The sequence below is a fragment of the Mytilus galloprovincialis genome, chromosome 4, assembly GCF_965363235.1.
Source record: "Mytilus galloprovincialis chromosome 4, xbMytGall1.hap1.1, whole genome shotgun sequence".
Classification (NCBI taxonomy): Eukaryota; Metazoa; Mollusca; class Bivalvia; order Mytilida; family Mytilidae; genus Mytilus; species Mytilus galloprovincialis.
The window spans coordinates 72392095-72413227 of NC_134841.1; the positions used below are offsets into that span (position 1 = coordinate 72392095).

The following is a 21133-nucleotide window of genomic DNA, read 5'->3' on the forward strand; positions in this document are numbered from 1 at the left end:
TCATCAGCTTTACTCCAGTGACATTGTAAAGAAAAACAAAAATACTTACGATTGAATATCACACAGCACCATACCAATCTTCACAGAAAGATTGGAGCCAATTTCAAACTTATCGCCCGAGATAGTTAGCATTGTACTGCCGGATATTGGTCCCTTCATTGGGAAGATACTCATAATACTAGATTGCTGAAAAAGTATGCAATTTATAATCAAGAGAATTAAAGTTAAATATTTATTTTAAAAAATGGAGTCGACGAATCAGAAATAGAAATTAATTAGATATACCGATTAAATACGCATTTAACGGGTTTTTGTGTAAACCGACCATCTGGTGCGCTTGATGAGCGCAGCATTCATTCCTCGGGAAGGAAAACCTTAGTATTTTAGGGGTTTTGAAATGATTAAGAACAGTATGTTCACAAATAATTAGATTTAGCATCAATGGTATTTCATATTATTCAAGAAGTTATGGGTATTGTAAAACGGAAAAAGCAATCGATTCAAAACAAAAAAAAAAGCCCTTCTATCAAAAAGAAAAACGAAAATGATTTATATGTAAATAAAGAACAGTGTCATGAGCATCAGTTTTAGTACTCTCACATACCGTATATTCAAATAATATGTCCACTTGTTCCGATATTCCATGAATTCTATAGGTTTTTGAGGTCGAATCAGTCACGCTCACTTTTACAGCTGTAGAGACAGGCACTACTACTCTACTTGTCAGACACGTTATTCTGTGAGTGAATAAAGGGAACAGAACATTATAAAAAAATATAGAAAATTAAAATGTGTTAAAAAAGTTTTCCTATTCAATCCTGTTTCTCAATTATTTTCATACGTAAAGATTTTATACAAAGTCAAAAATTGTTCAATCTATGTTTTCAGATAAACTGGCAAACAATATAAAATGTTAAGTTGCAGAAATGTCCTTATTTCATTCAATGATATACAGATATAAACTCAACCGAAACTTATCCCAATGAACTTTCACAAATATGACTGCGGTTCTGGATAATCAAATCAAGTATAGATTTTGACCTCTGTGTAGTGATAATAGCTTTTTGTATCCTTTAAGATGTTTGCAATTATCTAATTCAGTAATGCTTTCTAATAAGACAGTTTAAATGCAGCTTTCAAAAGAGAATTTGCATTTGAATAAATAACATAAGTTTCAGTGATGTTAATGCTCCCTCTACTCGATCTTCTCGTATGTAATATAACATGAACACTTAAAAGGAAGTTTATTAAAGTGTACCTTGTATCATTAATATTTTTGATCAAACATGATGCAACTCCAATCGATACAGTAGCATTGTTTATTATCGAACCGAAGTTCTCGCCTGCAATAGTTAATTTTGTTGATCCTTCCAGCGGTCCATTCGCTGGGCTTATCTAGAAAGAAGAATGACCACTGTCACACAAACATATTATCATTTTCAATATCAAAGATGAAAAGACGAATAGAAAAACAACAGTCCTGAAATATGCATAAAATAAGCTACAGTTGTACTTAAATATGCATTTTGTGTTACTTTATTTATTTACAGGCTAATTAAAGGACATTATGTATGCTTGCCTACAAGCATTGTCTTGAATCTATAGTGATATGTTGTTCCAAGTTGAAGGCTTTGTTGTGACTTTGACATATAGAAAAGGAAACAGCGTATACAGTGGTATTCCATTGGCTTTGGTATTTTTATGTATATGACAGGTATTGTTACATTACAGTCTTTCATTTTTATTACCAAGGCCTCAACATGTTGAGTTTATCATCATTTGCTTAAGGAGTTTGCAGCCATGGTTAAAAAAGATAATTAGCTGAAATAAACAAAATGTATAACTAAACAGCCAGTGTCGACGCATTCGAGATGTTATTTATATTTCTCATAAAAGTTTATAAGGAAACAAACATGTGTAGGAAGATTCATCGTTGAGTCTAAATGCTGTTAATATGAGGATTTACTAATATATAAACCATAACATACACCCAGAACAAATGGCGGACATGAATCAGTATGCCATATATTGTGTTGACAATTGGTTTTTGTAGTACAATGATCGAAACACCATCCGCATCCAAGTGGATCATGACTGGTTACACATTCTCCACACGTCTTGTGTAGTTGACATGACGTCATTGACAATTTTGTGACCTTGAAAAAACATTAAAGCATAAAGAACCTTCAACACCGGACCGGAATTCTAAAATCATGAAGTTTTAGTGCTTCAATGCATATTCTGTGCCAAAATTGGAATACATTGTTAATTTATTTTCCACTTGTTCTGTTTGGTGATAACGTTTGATTTAATCAGATATTAAACCTTAATGAAGTACGGTATATTTGTTTTACACTTTTACAAGTACTTTTTAAATATTTTATAGCAACCGCTGGTTTTTGATATCCTTTCCAATCTGCCAACACTTTCGGTTCCTTTTTGTCTCGTTGTATGTCAATCTTTTTGTGAAATATATTAAGACTGACACCACCTCTTAAAGTTTTACCCACTTGAATTGGAGAATTGAGAAAGAAAACGGGTCAAAGAGACAGAAACCAGACCCTGAGCTGAAGGTCATTAAATGGTCTTAAACGCAGCGTATAATAACTGCACCCGAATATATTTTTTTGATTTATTATGTTTTGTTGTCTATTGCATTTGTTGATAAAAAATTAGAATGTCATTCCTAATGGATAATTTATAATTATTACATTTAAGGAAAGATTGTAATATTTTTTCTGTCTATGAAAAAATAACACAAACAAAAATGGTGCACACTTAATAACGCGCGTAGCGGGTTATTTAACAGTGTGCACCACATTTTTTTTTGGTTATTTCGAATAGACAGGGAAAAAAATCTAGTAATTTAAATTTAAATTCAATTTTACACGGTAGAAAACCATGAAAAAACGTTGATTGCGTCACGGTCATATGACTTAATTGTGTCTATGGGATGACAACAAAATAACGTCAGCCAATCAGAAGACGCGTTACATTAAATTATTCAGCAATCTACTAGTTTAAAAATCCTATTATGGTGATAAACTATTTCAAATTAAACACATAATAGTTACCCTGTTTCCTGACAAAATGTAGAGATTACTGTGTGTATCTAGAACCATTTCATTAGCAACTGGAATATTTCTGTCACCACTTACGTCAAATTTGACGTACGATCTACCCTTTGTCGATGTAACCAGTATCTTAAAATATACAGGAATATATATTTCTTTTTTATGGCGATTGCAATCATCATATGTTAATTGATATATTTAAAGTTTTATTTGTTGTCTTGCAGCAGGATTTAATAAGAACATTGAAATAAATATTTTTTTCACTTGTTTAACGGAAGTTCTAATTCCCCCTCCCCCTTTATCCTCGAAAGACATTCACAACAGTTGGCCTATTTGTGGAGCTTTTTTAGTTTTCAACGCTCGCCAACGCTCTTCTGATCAATTTGGTGTAATGTATGTTTAATTCGAGCGTCAATAACGAGTCTTGTGCTGTCCCAATTCGGTGTTTAAGAACTAGACATAATACTGCTGACATTCGTGTTTTGCTATGGCGTTGTCTTTGACTTACGAGTAAGAATATCCAATAATATCTTTTGCCTATCTTAAATGTATATGTTTGCCAAAAAATCCATAGCAACTGTAGTTACTTGAAAACTGAATATCCATTCTCATACGGTCAGCTCTGGAATACTCATGATACTAGATATTTTATTATTATGTTATAGCAAAAGTCATGTACCTTTCTTAAAAATCCAGTATTACTTCCAGCAAGGATAATGTCGGCAGAACTATTCCTCCATGGCAGAATAGAGGTTAACAATTCATTGGAGATCTGATAAATGAATGTATTACTGAAACCGTCACCACGAGCCTCGATTCCAAATTTCATTATCCTCGTCTGTGTACATAATGTTACAATGTTTTACAAAGTGTTTTTAATCAATGAAACGTTTGGGAAAACACTGTTCCGTGATTAAATGAAAATGTATTATTCTGCATAATTATCTGTTCATTATACCTTCCAGTATAAAAACTAAGAAGAAGGTTAATAAATGGATGCATATGAATATAATTACCTTTTTTGTGTCTTACTGATCGAAAATGATACTTTTACGGTTGAGAAAAAAAAAACTTAATGCGAGTTACATCTCAAGAAATTCAAACTTGTTTTCCATTTTGATTAGTTTGTAAGTTTTGAGCTGTGATTTTTTTTATTCTTTTTGTATATTACTTCATTTTGAAGATATAATTGTAGCGTTTTACAGCTTCATATATCATGAAGTAGAGTTCCTTGTCTTACCAATCGTACATTCTATGCTTACCCTTACTCCTATGTACATTTTTATGTTAAGTACGGTTTAAGTCACGGCATTTGTTTTTGTTATATACTGTTAAAATGCTCGAATATTGAATTTGGTTGTCTAGGTTATATATTTCAAACAATTAAACGCGCATTCTCACCTACAAAACTTGTTTTCTTCCAAAAGGCGTGGAACACGGATCCATTTTTTTATTCGGGATTTACCATTATATTTTCAACACAAATTATATATGTCTAAACTTAAGTTTGTTAAAATTTCCATTTGGTAATAACATCTTTAAAAACATGAAGCAACCTTTCAAAAATGGACTGTTTTTAAAATAATGAATTATAAAAAAAAAATCCACTTAAATTCTCGTATGTAAAGTTTGCTTAAGGGAAAGACCTAATGTATGAGAGACAACTCTTACACAGGTATCGAAAGTCATCTGTGCGTTTTAACTTGGCAGTAATGGAAACAATGAATCAACCACTTGTGTTGTTCACATTTGGTTATTAGAAGGAGCATCTAAGAAACTTGGACATCAAGCATTACATTATAGAATACAATTGTTTAAGTGTTTAAATGTTAATAATCATAGCAAAAATGAAGATAGATTTGCAGGAAAAAATTAATTTTGTCCAAAAATTCTGGACATGTTTTCTTATGTTTTAATGCTAATTTAGTAAATTAAAATTTGTGTTTCAAACAGTAATTTCAGTAAAAGTTTGTTATTTCAAGATAAATAAACAATAATTGTTTTAGGAATTAAACAAGACATTTTTTTCTGACAATGAACTACCCATAATTTTAGAGCTTTTCAATAGCTAAAAGTTCTTTATTTTCAATTAAGCTATAAATATGAACATGAAATTTCATATTCAATTTAAGATATGCTTTTACTACACATTTTACCAGTTATGAATATACCCTATGGGAACATGTGTAAAAATACACAATATTATATACCTACCAGTATTTTGACCGTTGTGTAGAGTACCATTAAATTGGTCATAATTAATTTGCATCATGCATAAGACTTTGGCAGATGATGCATATACTTCTGCCTTTTCAATGGTGCAAACATTAAAAAAAGATGGGAAAACGTTAATGTTACCAAGGCCTATGCCGTTAAGTTTATGTGGGTTATATCAGTAGCTCTATAACTGATTTGGTTCTTATATAAACTCTTGCCATAAAATGTTTGAACATGGAAGTACATCTAGAAAAGCGCTTCAGACCATTGAAATGTTAAGTGTAATTTTATATTTTACAGCAGTTGGTCGACTCTGCTGCTTGTGGACTATCTCTGCCCGAAGGAATCATCAAATTAATAGTAAGTACATCAGTTATGATATGATTTATAACAAGCAATTCTACAATTCAACTTATTAATCAAAAGTTAACTTAGATTAATCTGACTATGTTTGATATAATTTTTCATGAATCTGTTCAGGTGTTTTGATTGTTATCCATTCTTGTTAATATGTTTTTGGAAGGATCTTTTAATTTTGATTAAAAGATATGTTGTCGCCTTATGCAAGGTTAAGCTTTAGTAAAATAGTAAAATTATCAACTGTTATAAAGTACAACGTCAGTATTTTGAACAATTTAGCACACCAAGGACTAGTTTGCAATGCTTATTAATATAAATAGCCATGCTATTGTTAGTTGTAAAATTAATATGAACTTTGTGTAAACACATTTTATTAGTATAAGTAAGCATTTTAAAATGAAATTGCCACCTCGTTATGTTTATCCTGTGAAAAAAAGATGTATGATAAATTCTTAAACTGTTGTAAAAATTCCAGGTAATTTTAGGATGAAAACAATTCCAAAATGTATTTATATCATTGGGTTTGCAAGTGTGCATTCACAAAAACGAGATTATGAATACGTATCTGCCATTAGAATGGTGTTTGGGTCGTGCAGACTATTGATAAGTCAATAAGTCAAGTACGGATCAATTGATTTTGTTTCAGTCCTTTTTACTGCAAAATTATATTTTGAACAGTGACTCATATGCTATGTGTAGACTCATATAAAGTTATACAATTTTAGATTGATGATCCAACCGTCTTAATGTAAATTATTCAGCTCTTATATGAGATATTGTAGCTGATATGTAAAAAGAGTTAAACTTTAAAATCAAAAGGTATGACAAAAAATGACATCAGGCGAATGTCATAATCAATTTTAAAATATATATTTCGATGAACTGATTATTACTTGATGTTTAACGCAACTTCGGCACTCTTGTTACTTGCTGAAGTATACCATGGTGGCCAATTTTTATTATTGGGTAAAGACGTGTATCCTTTTGAAATTAATGATCGTTTCAGGGACTGAATTTTCGGCGCTCCCTTGACACTATTTGCGAGTATGGTCTTCAGGAAACGATGATAGTCCGTCGGAAGGGGACGATTAATGGCTGACCCGTGTTAAGAGAGAGAAAGATGGGAAAACGTTAATGTTACCAAGGCCTATGCCGTTAAGTTTATGTGGGTTATATCAGTAGCTCTATAACTGATTTGGTTCTTATATAAACTCTTGCCATAAAATGTTTGAACATGGAAGTACATCTAGAAAAGCGCTTCAGACCATTGAAATGTTAAGTGTAATTTTATATTTTACAGCAGTTGGTCGACTCTGCTGCTTGTGGACTATCTCTGCCCGAAGGAATCATCAAATTAATAGTAAGTACATCAGTTATGATATGATTTATAACAAGCAATTCTACAATTCAACTTATTAATCAAAAGTTAACTTAGATTAATCTGACTATGTTTGATATAATTTTTCATGAATCTGTTCAGGTGTTTTGATTGTTATCCATTCTTGTTAATATGTTTTTGGAAGGATCTTTTAATTTTGATTAAAAGATATGTTGTCGCCTTATGCAAGGTTAAGCTTTAGTAAAATAGTAAAATTATCAACTGTAATAAAGTACAACGTCAGTATTTTGAACAATTTAGCACACCAAGGACTAGTTTGCAATGCTTATTAATATAAATAGCCATGCTATTGTTAGTTGTAAAATTAATATGAACTTTGTGTAAACACATTTTATTAGTATAAGTAAGCATTTTAAAATGAAATTGCCACCTCGTTATGTTTATCCTGTGAAAAAAAGATGTATGATAAATTCTTAAACTGTTGTAAAAATTCCAGGTAATTTTAGGATGAAAACAATTCCAAAATGTATTTATATCATTGGGTTTGCAAGTGTGCATTCACAAAAACGAGATTATGAATACGTATCTGCCATTAGAATGGTGTTTGGGTCGTGCAGACTATTGATAAGTCAATAAGTCAAGTACGGATCAATTGATTTTGTTTCAGTCCTTTTTACTGCAAAATTATATTTTGAACAGTGACTCATATGCTATGTGTAGACTCATATAAAGTTATACAATTTTAGATTGATGATCCAACCGTCTTAATGTAAATTATTCAGCTCTTATATGAGATATTGTAGCTGATATGTAAAAAGAGTTAAACTTTAAAATCAAAAGGTATGACAAAAAATGACATCAGGCGAATGTCATAATCAATTTTAAAATATATATTTCGATGAACTGATTATTACTTGATGTTTAACGCAACTTCGGCACTCTTGTTACTTGCTGAAGTATACCATGGTGGCCAATTTTTATTATTGGGTAAAGACGTGTATCCTTTTGAAATTAATGATCGTTTCAGGGACTGAATTTTCGGCGCTCCCTTGACACTATTTGCGAGTATGGTCTTCAGGAAACGATGATAGTCCGTCGGAAGGGGACGATTAATGGCTGACCCGTGTTAAGAGAGAGATCCATATCTCTTGCACGTTCGAGACACCCTTGTAGATTTCGAAAAAGAGCAGGCTAATGTCGCTACAAGGCAGCACTCGCACCCACAAAGTGGAAAGGGATTAATATAAGTTGCAAAACTTGTTTCCAATCCACTATAATTAAATATGTTTAAACTAATAAAGATCGACATTGAACACATCTGCTCCGTGTGTTTATTAGCATGCATACGGAAGTGAAATATTTAACCACAATTTTATGAATTACTATATTATATATGATCATGATACTTGGGCAACTACTTTTAAAAGATGTCTGAAAGTCAAAACACGCTATGCTACAACTCAAAGACAGCATGGGCAAGCGTGAAAAAACCTGACGCTTTGAGCAATCATAATCCTTTCTAACTTGATAGCAATTTTAGACGCCGTTTGGGTAGGCAAATACTGTATTACAATTTAATGACATTTACCTTAGAAGCAGCTGCGCATTGAGTAGAATTGCAGTGCCATGATGGGGTACCCCATGTTGGTGTTCCTTTAGAACATTTTGTCAACACTTCACTTGCAAACTTCCTTATCGTTTCATCTATGCTAAAGACACAAATAACTGAACCTTGAGTATTGTCGGCCTGAATGTTGTCAACATGGTATGCCCTTATACCAAAGGTCATATATAGCTGTTGTTGCGCGTTGTCGTAGTGAGCTGCTATTCCAATGTCATACTTTGTAGGAGTTTTACATGAAATTGACATTTCCTCATAAGAACCGTAATCGAGGTTTGCTTTGCGCAATTTTGATATTCTTGTTTCATATGAAATGATTCCTGAATCGTTTATTGATCGAATGAAAACATGAAAGATGTATTTGTCAGCTTCAAATATATGCAGAAACTTCAACTTAAAGTTTTCGCGTTTGGTATCACATACTGAGAGAAAACTCCAAGCCGAATAATGATCAAAGTTCCAATCATTGTTAGTAGTATTTGAAATATCAAGAGATGCAAACTCGTTGTAAAAGTAATCTGCTTTTCTGCCATCATAACTTTGACCAATGAAAAAAAGATCAATACCTTTTTTGTCCTTTGTGATAAGCATGACGGATGAATTTTCACTTCCAAGATAATTCTTCTTTATTACGCCAAAATTACTTTTAAGACTGATATCAGATGAATCGTACATGTAACATATACCTTGGCGCGCTGTTCCACAGACAATCAGGGAGTTTCGGAATGACTTCAATATACTAATATGGTTATTGACTGTTTGGTATCTCATGTATATACAAGAATTATCAAAAGGATTACACTGTTTACTGTCGTTGACAGGGCCAATTATATTCTGTTTTTGCAGAGTAAGGTCAAAGTTAAAGTGGAAAATAGTATTTTTTCCTCCTATGTATAAACTTCTTCTTTCTTCCTTTATAACTATTTTGGATAGTGGACCATAGTTTCTTGGTACAGTGTAGTTCTGATGTAAAGCAAATGTTGTTATGATTCTCGCTACCAGACAAATCCCTACTAATTGCATATACATCTGAAGTAAAAATATACACTGGGTTTTAAAATATCATTGACAAAACATCCTGATTTTAATTAAGCATTACTTTATTACAATGTTATATAGATAAAAACTAAGCAGATATACCACGAATATACTTTTCTACAGTTTCGAATTTCGTCTTTAATAAACGCAGCAGTCACGCTAAAATAAAATAATGAGAAAAAGTATTTTTGGTTAGAAATTGAAGGGCACGAAGGACACTAAATTCTTAAAATAAATTTGCCTTATACACCTTTATTCATTCATTTCTTGGATAGAACTTCCGTAGTATTTTATCAATATATTGTTGGGCGTCCTAGCTATCAAACACACTAAAAGTGATTTGCTTTTAAAACGACAGTATTACTAGATTTCTCATTTAACATTTATTTTATCATATAACGTTCTTTTATTCGAACTTAATCCACAAAAAATACAACAGTAGCAAACAACAACTTGTATGATTATATGATAACAAAACATATCTGAGTCTATTAAGGAAAACGTGAACCAACGGTCATGTCTTTTTAAAATAAACAGCATCAAAAGACTTTATTTAAGAGGAAGACGAAGGATACAAACTGACCAATCAAATTCATATGTTGAAAATAAACTAACTAATACCAGGTGCATAACTTTTTGTCAAGCAGAGAAATACCGGTAAAGGTAAAGATCGCTCAGTCCATTTTTAAAGTCCTCTATGCTCTACAACTTCGTACTTTATTTTAGCCTTTTAACTTATTTGATTCGATCTTCACTGATGAATTTCTGAAATAAAACGTGCGTCTAGCGTACAAAATAGAATTAGTCTGGTATCTATGGTAATCTTTTTGAGCATGCGAAAACAAAAATACAAAGGAATATGAGGGATTCTTTATTTGATTAAATGAAAGAGACTCGCATGTGGCCTACCGAAAATGTCTATCCACCGAATTTACATTTACATGTGCTCTGGGCTTAAGTATATTTTGTGTTGCTCAGTCTTGAATATTCTATGTTGTGTATTGTAGACAGTTGTTTGTATTTTGATTGTTATACGATTTGAGTCACGGCACTCTCACTTCGTTTTAAAACAAACGGTCTAATATCCTTGAACTGTGACAAGGCAAACTAACTTTTGATTCGAAAGGAAGCTTTTGTCTCTCCAAATTGTGTAGAGCATGAGAATATTCGATAAGGCAAATTTGAGTTATCATAGAAATGAAAACAAGCGGATGACAATGATAAACTATAAAACAAAAAATCGGTTCTTTGATGAGCTTATAGAAAGTACAGGATTTTTCGCTCTCAGTCTACTGGTAATATTTTCTCTTAAAAAATGTGTTAGTAAACAGTTCTAAGTTATTATATCAGGATCAATTAATCATGTACAACATGAATAAAATTTTAGAATGGAAATGTGTCAAAGAGACAACAACCCGACCAATAGCATACACCACTTGTATCGCGTGGATTTGTATCTCTATGGTGTAGGGTCACAATTTGTGTTTGTTACTTTATTTTACCAGCAACCAAGATGTTCATAACCTTTACCCTTATCACATGAGCAAAAAGAACATTATTAAACTGTAAAATTTGACCGGAATTAAGCTGGATAAATATGGTCATAACTTTTTAAGGTTTGTTATTATATGAATGAATGAATATTGTTATTTTGTAAACAGCACTTACAGGAAAACATATCGGATGTCGACAAAAAATTAGTTGAACTATCATCAATACATTACAATTTTGTTAGTTATAACGACACGGTATTGTATTAGTCAAGGGAGGAAGTCCGGTTTATTTTTAGTTTTTAAAGGGTTCATAGTTTGCATTTATTATCTTTTGGATAAAACTCATGTTAAATGAATGCCCTCCATTTCACATTAAAAAAAATGCTCTCTTCTTGTAATTATTTAAAACCTAAAGTATCTGAAGTATCCATGATCTTTTACCAAAAGAATGCATACAATTATATGAAATCATTTAAAATTAATATTTGAAACCTTTCTAATGTAAATGATCTAAAATAATTATGACGGATGTCAAGTTGGTTCAATATTCAACATTCAACATTCAACATTCAAATATTTTTTTTTTTTTTTTTTTTCTTGTATCCATTTTCAACATTCAACATTCGATTTCAATATTCAACATTCGTTTTCAACATTCAATTTTTTTTTTATTTTTTTTTAATCCATTTCAACATTCAACATTCGTTTTCAACATTCAACATTTGTTTTCAACATTCGATTTTCAACTTTCAACATTCGTTTTCAACATTCAACATTCGTTTTCAATATTCGATTTTCAACTTTCAACATTCGTTTTTAACATTCAACATTCAACATTCGTTTTCAATATTCGATTTTCAACTTTCAACATTCGTTTTCAATATTCGATTTTCAACTTTCAACATTCGTTTTCAATATTCGATATTCAACTTTCAACATTCGTTTTCAACATTCAACATTCGTTTTCAATATTCGATTTTCAACTTTCGACATTCGTTTTCAACATTCAACATTTGTTTTCAACATTCGATTTTCAACATTCAACATTCGTTTTCAACATTCGATTTTCAACTTTCAACAATTGTTTTCAACATTCAACATTCGTTTTCAACATTCAACATTCGTTTTCAACATTCGATTTTCAACTTTCAACATTCGTTTTCAACATTCAACATTCTTTTTAAAACATTCGATTTTCAACTTTCAACATTTGTTTTCAACATTCAACATTCGTTTTCAACATTCGTTTTCAACTTTCAACATTCGTTTTCAACATTCAACATTTGTTTTCAACACTCGACATTCGGTTTCAACATTCGATTTTCAACTTTCAACATTCGTTTTTAACATTCAACATTCATTTTCAACATTCGATTTTCAACTTTCAACATTCGTTTTCAACATTCAAGATTCGACATTCGTTTTCAACATTAAACATTCGTTTTCAATATTCGATTTTCAACTTTCAACATTCGTTTTCAACATTCGATTTTCAACTTTCAACATTTGTTTTCAACATTCAACATTCGTTTTCAACATTCGACATTCGTTTTCAACATTCGTTTTCAACATTAAACATTAAACATTCGTTTTCAATATTCGATTTTCAACTTTCAATATTCGTTTTCAACATTCGATTTTCAACTTTCAACATTCATTTTCAACATTCAACATTCGTTTTCAATATTAAATATTCGTGTTCAACATTCGATTTTAAACTTTTACAAATGTTCCAGATTAGGGTGATGGTTGGGGTCCCGCTTAAATGTTTAACCCCGCCACATGCTGTATGTATGTGTCTGTCCCAAGTCAGCGCCGGGTCTGTAATTCAGTGGTTGTCGTTTGTTGATTTATTACCATTTTTTTCGTTCATTTTTAGTATACATAAATTAGGCCGTAAGTTTTCTCGTTTGAGTTTTTTTTTACATTTTTCATTTCGGGACCTTTTATATATAGGTACCCGATGAGTTAAAACATTTAAAAAGTCATCTGGGGCCAAAACGTATAAATTTTGTGGGTTGATTTTTGTACCATATCATACAGTAACACGTAAGGCAGCAACCATTTGATTTTCAGGGGGGGTGGGGGCTACAAAGAAAGAAATTGCGAAATGACAAAGGAGTAGGTCCGGTAAGGACCGATTTTGGCCCCAAATTTCAGGTTCATCTTACGAAAGATTTTGACCACTTTTTAAACACTTAAGTGTCTATTTCATTTGAATCAATTAAATTATTTGAAAGATTTTAACTGATTTAGTCATTAAAAACAACCCGATTCAAGCTCAAATATGAAAAATCTACCAAATATGCCGAAAAATGTCACTTTTCAGATGATTTTTGTCAAAAATGAAATTGGCCGCATCCGTGTTCATCCTTAACCTTTATATATGTTATGTATTATCATAAAATACAACTTACATTTCAATATTAAGGATGAACACGAATGCGGCCACTTTCGTTTCACAGGAAAACTGTCTAAAATTTAACTAAAATGCTAGAATTGTGAAGATTTCAGTAATTTAGCACGACTTAATGGTGCTAGTATCCGATATATGTGCATTATATTGTCAAAAACAGCCCATATTTATGTATCAGAAGCATTCTTCTGTCCAATAAATAACTAAAAGTTTACATTTTAATAATTTTGTAAAACTGCTATATTTTGGGGCCAAAAAGGGGTCTCACTGGACCTACTCCTTTATGTAAAAAAGTTCAAGTGAGAAAAACTAACCTTATAAATGTATGTAGAAAATGATAAACGAAAAGCAAATATGTATTTGTGTGTGTTAGTTTTTTCTACATTGGCTAGAGGTTAAGGTGGGGAGTTGAGATCTAAAAAAAACAACATGTTTTACCCCGCCAACTGTCCCAAGTCGGGAGTCTCCGGCCTTTATTAGCCTTGTACGCTTTTTAATTTTAGTTTCTTGTGTATATTTTGGAGTATAGTATGTCGTCCTTTATCACTGAAATAGTATACATTTTTGTGTTTGGCCAACTGAAGAATGCTATCGGGTGAGAATGTTTCTGGCTGCAGTTAAGACCCAATAGTGGACTTGGGCTGTTGTCTGCTCTTTGGTCGGGTTGTTATTTTTTTGACACATTCCCCATTGCCATTCTCAATTTTATGTAACACATAAACAATCGACAACCTCTGAATTACAGGTTTCTGACTCTAGGTTAAAAACAAATGCGTACACATGCATACATATATCCAGGAGAGATAAATTAAGCATTACAGATACATATATACTTTTTCTTTCAAAAAGTTACGCAACTGTAGGTACTGTAAATTCAGTAATTATTGCGATGTTTTTATTTTTGCGAAAAATGCGATAGGGTTATTATCGCAATAATGTAACTCGCATTTTTTCCAATATCCCCAAAAAAATGAAATCGCATTTTAGTCTAAAATGACAAAATCGCAATAATAAATGCACGCAATAACTACTGAATTTACAGTAGTTTTATTTTTGGAATCTACTTACTTAGTCATTGAAATGAATTTGAAAAACAATATGAAATCATTAATGTCCGTTCTTATTAATTGATAGCATACTTCAACTAGTTCAAGTATATCAATTGGTTGAAGAAATATTGCTTTCTGACTATAAAGTTTGTCCGTCTATGGACATTTACGTTTTTTGATTTGTACTTTTTTAGTGGTTATGTGCACTTAGGATAAGACATTTGGATTGTGATAAATTTTTGACATAATATAAGAATCCTTCACAAAATGAATGTTGTGAAAGATCTTAAAAAGAAATAGGTTGAAATATTTGTATTCATTTTCAATTGAAGATTTACTGCTATTGTGCAATACTGTGCAAATGAAGATATCTTGCTTTGATGTAATATTATAGCACAATACTGTGAAATTAAAGATTTCTTGCTATTGCGCAATACTGTGCAGTTGAGATTCTTGCTAATGAGCAATATTGTCCGATAGCGCAATACTATGCAATTAAAGATTTCCCGCTATTGCACAATACTTTATATAATAATTTACACATCATGTTTGGTGTGTATCTCCTGTCATATCAGTATTTTTTGCTTCAATATACATATACATGTTAGAAATATAAATCAATGGAAAAATGGAAAAAATTAAGAAAAAAAAATTATGAAAAAAAATACACACCCTCCTACCCCTTTTATTCTAACCCCATTTTAGTAATAACCCACACATTTAATGCCATTTTTTCCCTTTGTTGCATGGTACCTTGCTGTACAATTTTAGAGAGATCCATACACTTGACTTCAAGTAATGGTCTAGGAACTAGAAAAATGCTTGTTTTGGCTCCTTTTTTGTCCCCTAATTCCTGAACGGAAATTATCCCAAAAATTCATTCCCAACCTTCACTTTGTGTTTGGATACCTTGTATTATAGTTTTAGAGGGATCCATACACTTTACAAATTATTGTCTGGAAAAATGGCAAATTGTTTGAATATTGCCCCTTTTAAGCCCTTAATTTCTGAACCTTTAGGCCCCTAAACTTAATCCAAGCCTCCCCTTTGTGATATGCAACCTTGTGGTACAATTTCAGAAAGACCTATTCACTTACACACAAGTTATTGTCTGGAAACTAGAAAAATGCAAATTTTGACCCTTTTCGGGTCCTAATTCCTAAATTTTTAGAACTTTAACCCCTTAAATCGACCACAACCTTCCTTTTGTGGTTGCAAACCTTGTGTTTTAATTTCAAAGAGACCCATTCATTTAAACAAAAGATATTGTTCGGACACCAAGTGTCCGGACGACGACGACGACGACGTAATAACAATATTCGACTATAATTGTTTGCAGTCATATAAAAAGTTCTAGGTAGTTTTGAGAAGCAAGTAACTCAAAGAGGTCATGCCGAATTTGTCGAGAAGCGTTCGAAATGATGAACTGACGAATTTGCTTCCCAATCAAAACGACTAATATTATATTGGATCCTACCAGACAAATTTGACCAATAACTTATTACATTGTACTATTTGGTCGAATTCGACGATTTTTCTACATTTTACTCTGTTATACACGAGTATACATGACTACTACACGTTTCTTTAAAAGAAAACGTTTCAGATCTAAAACATCATAACTTGCTTCTGCAAGAATAAATTGTCCTTGTTATTCCCCTCCTGCATGAATGTTGTGGGGCATACTAATTTACCCTGTTGCGTCCGTCCGTTTGTCCATCGTCAGTCCGGGCTAGAATACATAGTTTGTCAAGCTATCTTTTACTACAGTTTCAAGGATGCTTATACACATGCAGCATAAAAGTTTGCATAGTATACATATTTTTTAAGGGGCCAGCTAAAGGACGCCTACGGGTACGAGAGTTTCTCGCTACGTTGAAGACCCATTGGTGGCCTTCGGTTGTTGTCTGCTCTATGGTCGGGTTGTTGTTGCTTTGACACATTCCACCTTTCCTTTCTCAATTTTATTGCATGGTCACAGGATTATGATTTCTTTCAAATATTCTGAAATGACTGGTATTTTTGAATATTGAAAACGAATGTTGAATGTTGAAAACCAATGTTGAAAGTTGAAAATCGAATGTTGAAAACAACTGTTCAATGTTGAAAACGAATGTTGAAAATTGAAAATCGAATGTTGAAAATTGAAAATCGAATGTTGAAAATTGAAAATCGAATGTTGAAAACGAATGTTGAATATAGAAAACCAATGTTGAATGTTGGAAACGAATGTTGAATGTTGAAAAACGAATGTTGAAAGTTGAAAATTGAATGTTGAAAACGACTGTTGAATGTTGAAAACGAATGTTGAATATTGAAAACGAATGTTGAATGTTGAAAACGAATGTTGAAAATTGAAAATCGAATGTTGAATGTTGAAAACGAATGTTGAAAGTTGAAAATTGAATGTTGAAAACGACTGTAGAATGTTGAAAATTGAAAACGAATGTTGAATGTTGAAAACGAATGTTGAATATTGAAAATGAATGTAGAATGTTGAAAACGAATGTTGAAAGTTGAAAACGAATGGTGAATGTGGAAAACGAATGTTGAATGTGGAAAAACGAATGTTGAAAGTTGCAAATCGAATGTTGAAAACGAATGTTGAATGTTGAAACGAATGTTGAAAGATGAAAACCGAATGTTCAAAAACGAATCTTGAATGTTAAAAACGAATGTTGAAAGTTGAAAACGAATGTTGAAAGTTGAAAACGAATGTTGAAAACGAATGTTGAATGTTGAAAACGAATGTTGAATGTTGAAAACGAATGTTGAAAATTGAAAATCGAATGTTGAAAACGAATGTTGAATGTTGAAAACGAATGTTGAATGTTGAAAACAATTGTTGAAAGTTGAAAATCGAATGTTGAAAACAACTGTTCAATGTTGAAAACGAATGTTGAAAATTGAAAATCGAATGTTGAAAATTGAAAATCGAATGTTGAAAACGAATGAATATAGAAAACCAATGTTGAATGTTGGAAACGAATGTTGAAAGTTGAAAACGAATGTTGAATATTGAAAACGAATGTTGAATGTTGAAAACGAATGTTGAAAATTGAAAATCGAATGTTGAATGTTGAAAACGAATGTTGAAAATTGAAAATTGAATGTTGAAAACGACTGTAGAATGTTGAAAATTGAAAACGAATGTTGAATGTTGAAAACGAATGTTGAATATTGAAAATGAATGTAGAATGTTGAAAACGAATGTTGAAAGTTGAAAACGAATGGTGAATGTGGAAAACGAATGTTGAATGTGGAAAAACGAATGTTGAAAGTTGCAAATCGAATGTTGAAAACGAATGTTGAATGTTGAAACGAATGTTGAAAGATGAAAACCGAATGTTCAAAAACGAATCTTGAATGTTGAAAACGAATGTTGAATGTTGAAAACGAATGTTGAAAGTTGAAAACGAATGTTGAAAACGAATGTTGAATGTTGAAAACGAATGTTGAAAATTGAAAATCGAATGTTGAAAACGAATGTTGAATGTTGAAAACAATTGTTGAAAGTTGAAAATCGAATGTTGAAAACGAATGTTGAATGTTGACAACGAATGTTGAAAGTTGAAAATCGAATGTTGAAAAAGAATGTTGAATGTTGAAAATCGAATGTTGAAAACAAATGTTGAATGTTGAAAACAAATGTTGAATGTTGAAAACAAATGTTGAAAGATAAAAATCGAATGTTGAAAACGAATGTTGAATATTGAAAACAAATGTTGAAAATTGAAAACGAATGTTGAATGTTGAAAACGAATGTTGAAAATTGAACATCGAATGTTGAAAACGAATGTTGAATGTTGAAAACGAATGTTGAATGTTGAAAACGAATGTTGAATGTTGAAAACGAATGTTGAATGTTGAAAACGAATGTTGAAAGTTGAAAATCGAATGTTGAAAACGACTGTTGAATGTTGAAAACGAATGTTGAATGTTGAAAACGAATGTTGAAAGTTGAAAATCGAATGTTGAAAACGATTGTTGAATAATGAAAACGAATGTTGAATGTTGAAAACGAATGTTGAAAGTTAAAAATCGAATGTTGAAAACGAATGTTGAATGTTGAAAACGAATGTTAAATGTTGAAAACGAATGTTGAAAGTTGAAAATCGAATGTTGAAAACGAATGGTGAATGTGGAAAACGAATGTTGAATGTGGAAAAACGAATGTTGAAAGTTGAAAATCGAATGTTGAAAACGAATGTTAAATGTTGACACGAATGTTGAAAGAAGAAAATTGAATGTTGAAAACGAATGTTGAATGTTGAAAACGAATGTTGAAAGTTAAAAGTCGAATGTTGAAAACGACTGTTGAATTTTGAAAACGAATGTTGAAAGTTGAAAATCGAATGTTGAAAACGAATGTTGAATGTTGAAAACGAATGTTGAATGTTGAAAACGAATGTTGAAAGTTGAAAATCGAATGTTGAAAACGAATGTTGAAAGTTGAAAATCGAATGTTGAAAACGAATGTTGAATGTCAAAACGAATGTTGAATGTCAAAACGAATGTTGAATGTTGAAAACGAATGTTAAAAGTTGAAAATCTAATGGTGAAAACGAATGTTGAATGTTGAAAACGAATGTTGAATGTTGAAAATCAAATGTTGAAAACGAATGTTGAATGTTGAAAACGAATGTTGAAAGTTGAAAATCGAATGTTGAAAACGATTGTTGAATGTTGCAAACGAATTGTTGAATGTTTAAAAACGAATGTTGAATGTTGAAAACGAATGTTGAAAGTTGAAAATCGAATGTTGAAAATGAATGTTGAATGTTGAAAACGAATGTTGAAAGTTGAAAATCGAATGTTGAAAATGAATGTTGAATGTTGAAAACGAATGTTGAAAGTTGAAAATCGAATATTGAAAACGAATGTTGAATGTTGAAAACGAATGTTGAAAGTTGAAAACGAATGTTGAAAACGAATGTTGAAAGTTGAAAATCGAATGTTGAAAATGAATGTTGAATGTTGAAAACGAATGTTGAAAGTTGAAAATCGAATATTGAAAACGAATGTTGAATGTTGAAAACGAATGTTGAAAGTTGAAAACGAATGTTGAAAACGAATGTTGAATGTTGAAAACAAATGTTGAATTTTGAAAACGAATGTTGAATGTTGAAAACAAATGTTGAATTTTGAAAACGAATGTTGAAAGTTGAAAATCGAATGTTGAAAGATGAAAATCGAATGTTGAAAACGAATGTTGAATGTTGAAAACGAATGGTGAATGTTGAAAACGAATGGTGAATGTTGAAAACCAATGTTGAATGTTGAAAACCAATGTTGAATGTTGAAAACGAATGTTGAAAGTTGAAAATCGAATGTTGAAAACGAATGTTGAATGTTGAAAACGAATGTTGAAAGTTGAAAACGAATGTTGAAAGTTGAAAATCGAATGTTGAAAACGAATGTTGAATGTTGAAAATGGATACAAGAAAAATAAAAAAAATAAAAAAATTTGAATGTTGAATGTTGAATGTTGAATATTGAACCAATTTGACATCCGTATAAGTGAGTATTAGTTATTTGTTAACTTATATATATTGTATAAAATTAGCCGTGGACCACATTATAAACTATTTTGGAGAGTAATCATGGAGTTTAAAACAGGTCACGTGTTGTGGACGGTTTATTTACGGTGAGACGAATTCGTTCCAGATTATGTTTCGTGTATACGTAGCTGATAGCAGAAACTTTGAAACTAACCTGAATAATCCAAGTGAATATTGAAAGTAGAATTTTATATATTCCATGTAGGGTAATGCATTTAAATGTTTCTATTTACTTCTGACAGTTGCTGTTACTTTGCAGCAAACCAGTGAAACAGTTTAAGAATACACAAAATATAAGCTGTAATTAGGATCTCAAAAATTACTTTCACGAAAGGGCTACACAAAATGTACTACACGTGTCTCAATTTGCTGTTTGTCCTTGTATATTTTTCTGTTATCTTAGAATATGGCAATTCCATTATTTTCGATACTTTTGCACACACTATTGATGAATATGTATGTAATTTTGCTGACCACTTTCTTGTCCGCAGTATCTTTACATTTACATATGTCTATGGTAAAAACTGGATATAAAACTAAAATAAAGTGCAACCATACACAAAACATCTATATAGAAATGGAATGCAAAAAGATTGAAACACAATTATTGTAGTAAATTCGAAAAGTTTATAGTAACTTACATTTTTGCAATTTGGATGTCATCTAAACAAATATTGAACACTTAATAGTTCCTGTTATAGTAAACCATTCGTTGTACTTCGCTTCAGGAAGTACATCATCATCTCATTGATCGTGGTCTATTTTTGATATTTTTGAAAATAGGAAATATAATTTTTGTACTTATAGATCTGATATATTTGATTTTTATGCCTACACATACTTAAGCAAAAAGAAGATATGTCCCCGGATCGATGCGTATTAAAATTTCCATCCCTTATCCACATACCATTTACATAGTGCATCATTTTCCGTATTTTTTTTAATTTTTTTTTTGGACATTGATT

The 21133-nt window shown here is 31.3% G+C and overlaps 1 protein-coding gene across 3 annotated transcripts in view; it reads right to left on the reverse strand.

Moving 5' to 3' along the window:
* LOC143072883 (hepatocyte growth factor receptor-like) overlaps positions 1–20891 on the reverse strand; it is a 39437-nt gene extending 18546 nt beyond the window's left edge. For 2 of the 3 annotated variants that reach the window (XM_076248020.1, XM_076248021.1), the window contains exons 1-8: positions 20810–20891; positions 8579–9640; positions 3754–3912; positions 3075–3203; positions 1989–2156; positions 1259–1395; positions 605–737; positions 50–186 (exon numbers count right to left, since the gene is read on the reverse strand). In XM_076248020.1, the coding sequence (XP_076104135.1) occupies positions 50–186; positions 605–737; positions 1259–1395; positions 1989–2156; positions 3075–3203; positions 3754–3912; positions 8579–9640 (1925 nt within the window). In that variant the 5' untranslated portion in view covers positions 20810–20891. Of the gene's footprint in view, positions 1–49; positions 187–604; positions 738–1258; positions 1396–1988; positions 2157–3074; positions 3204–3753; positions 4856–8578; positions 9641–20809 lie in introns of those variants that run through there. The other variant, XM_076248022.1, reaches the window with a different exon arrangement.
* Between the last annotated feature and the right edge of the window lie 242 nt (positions 20892–21133).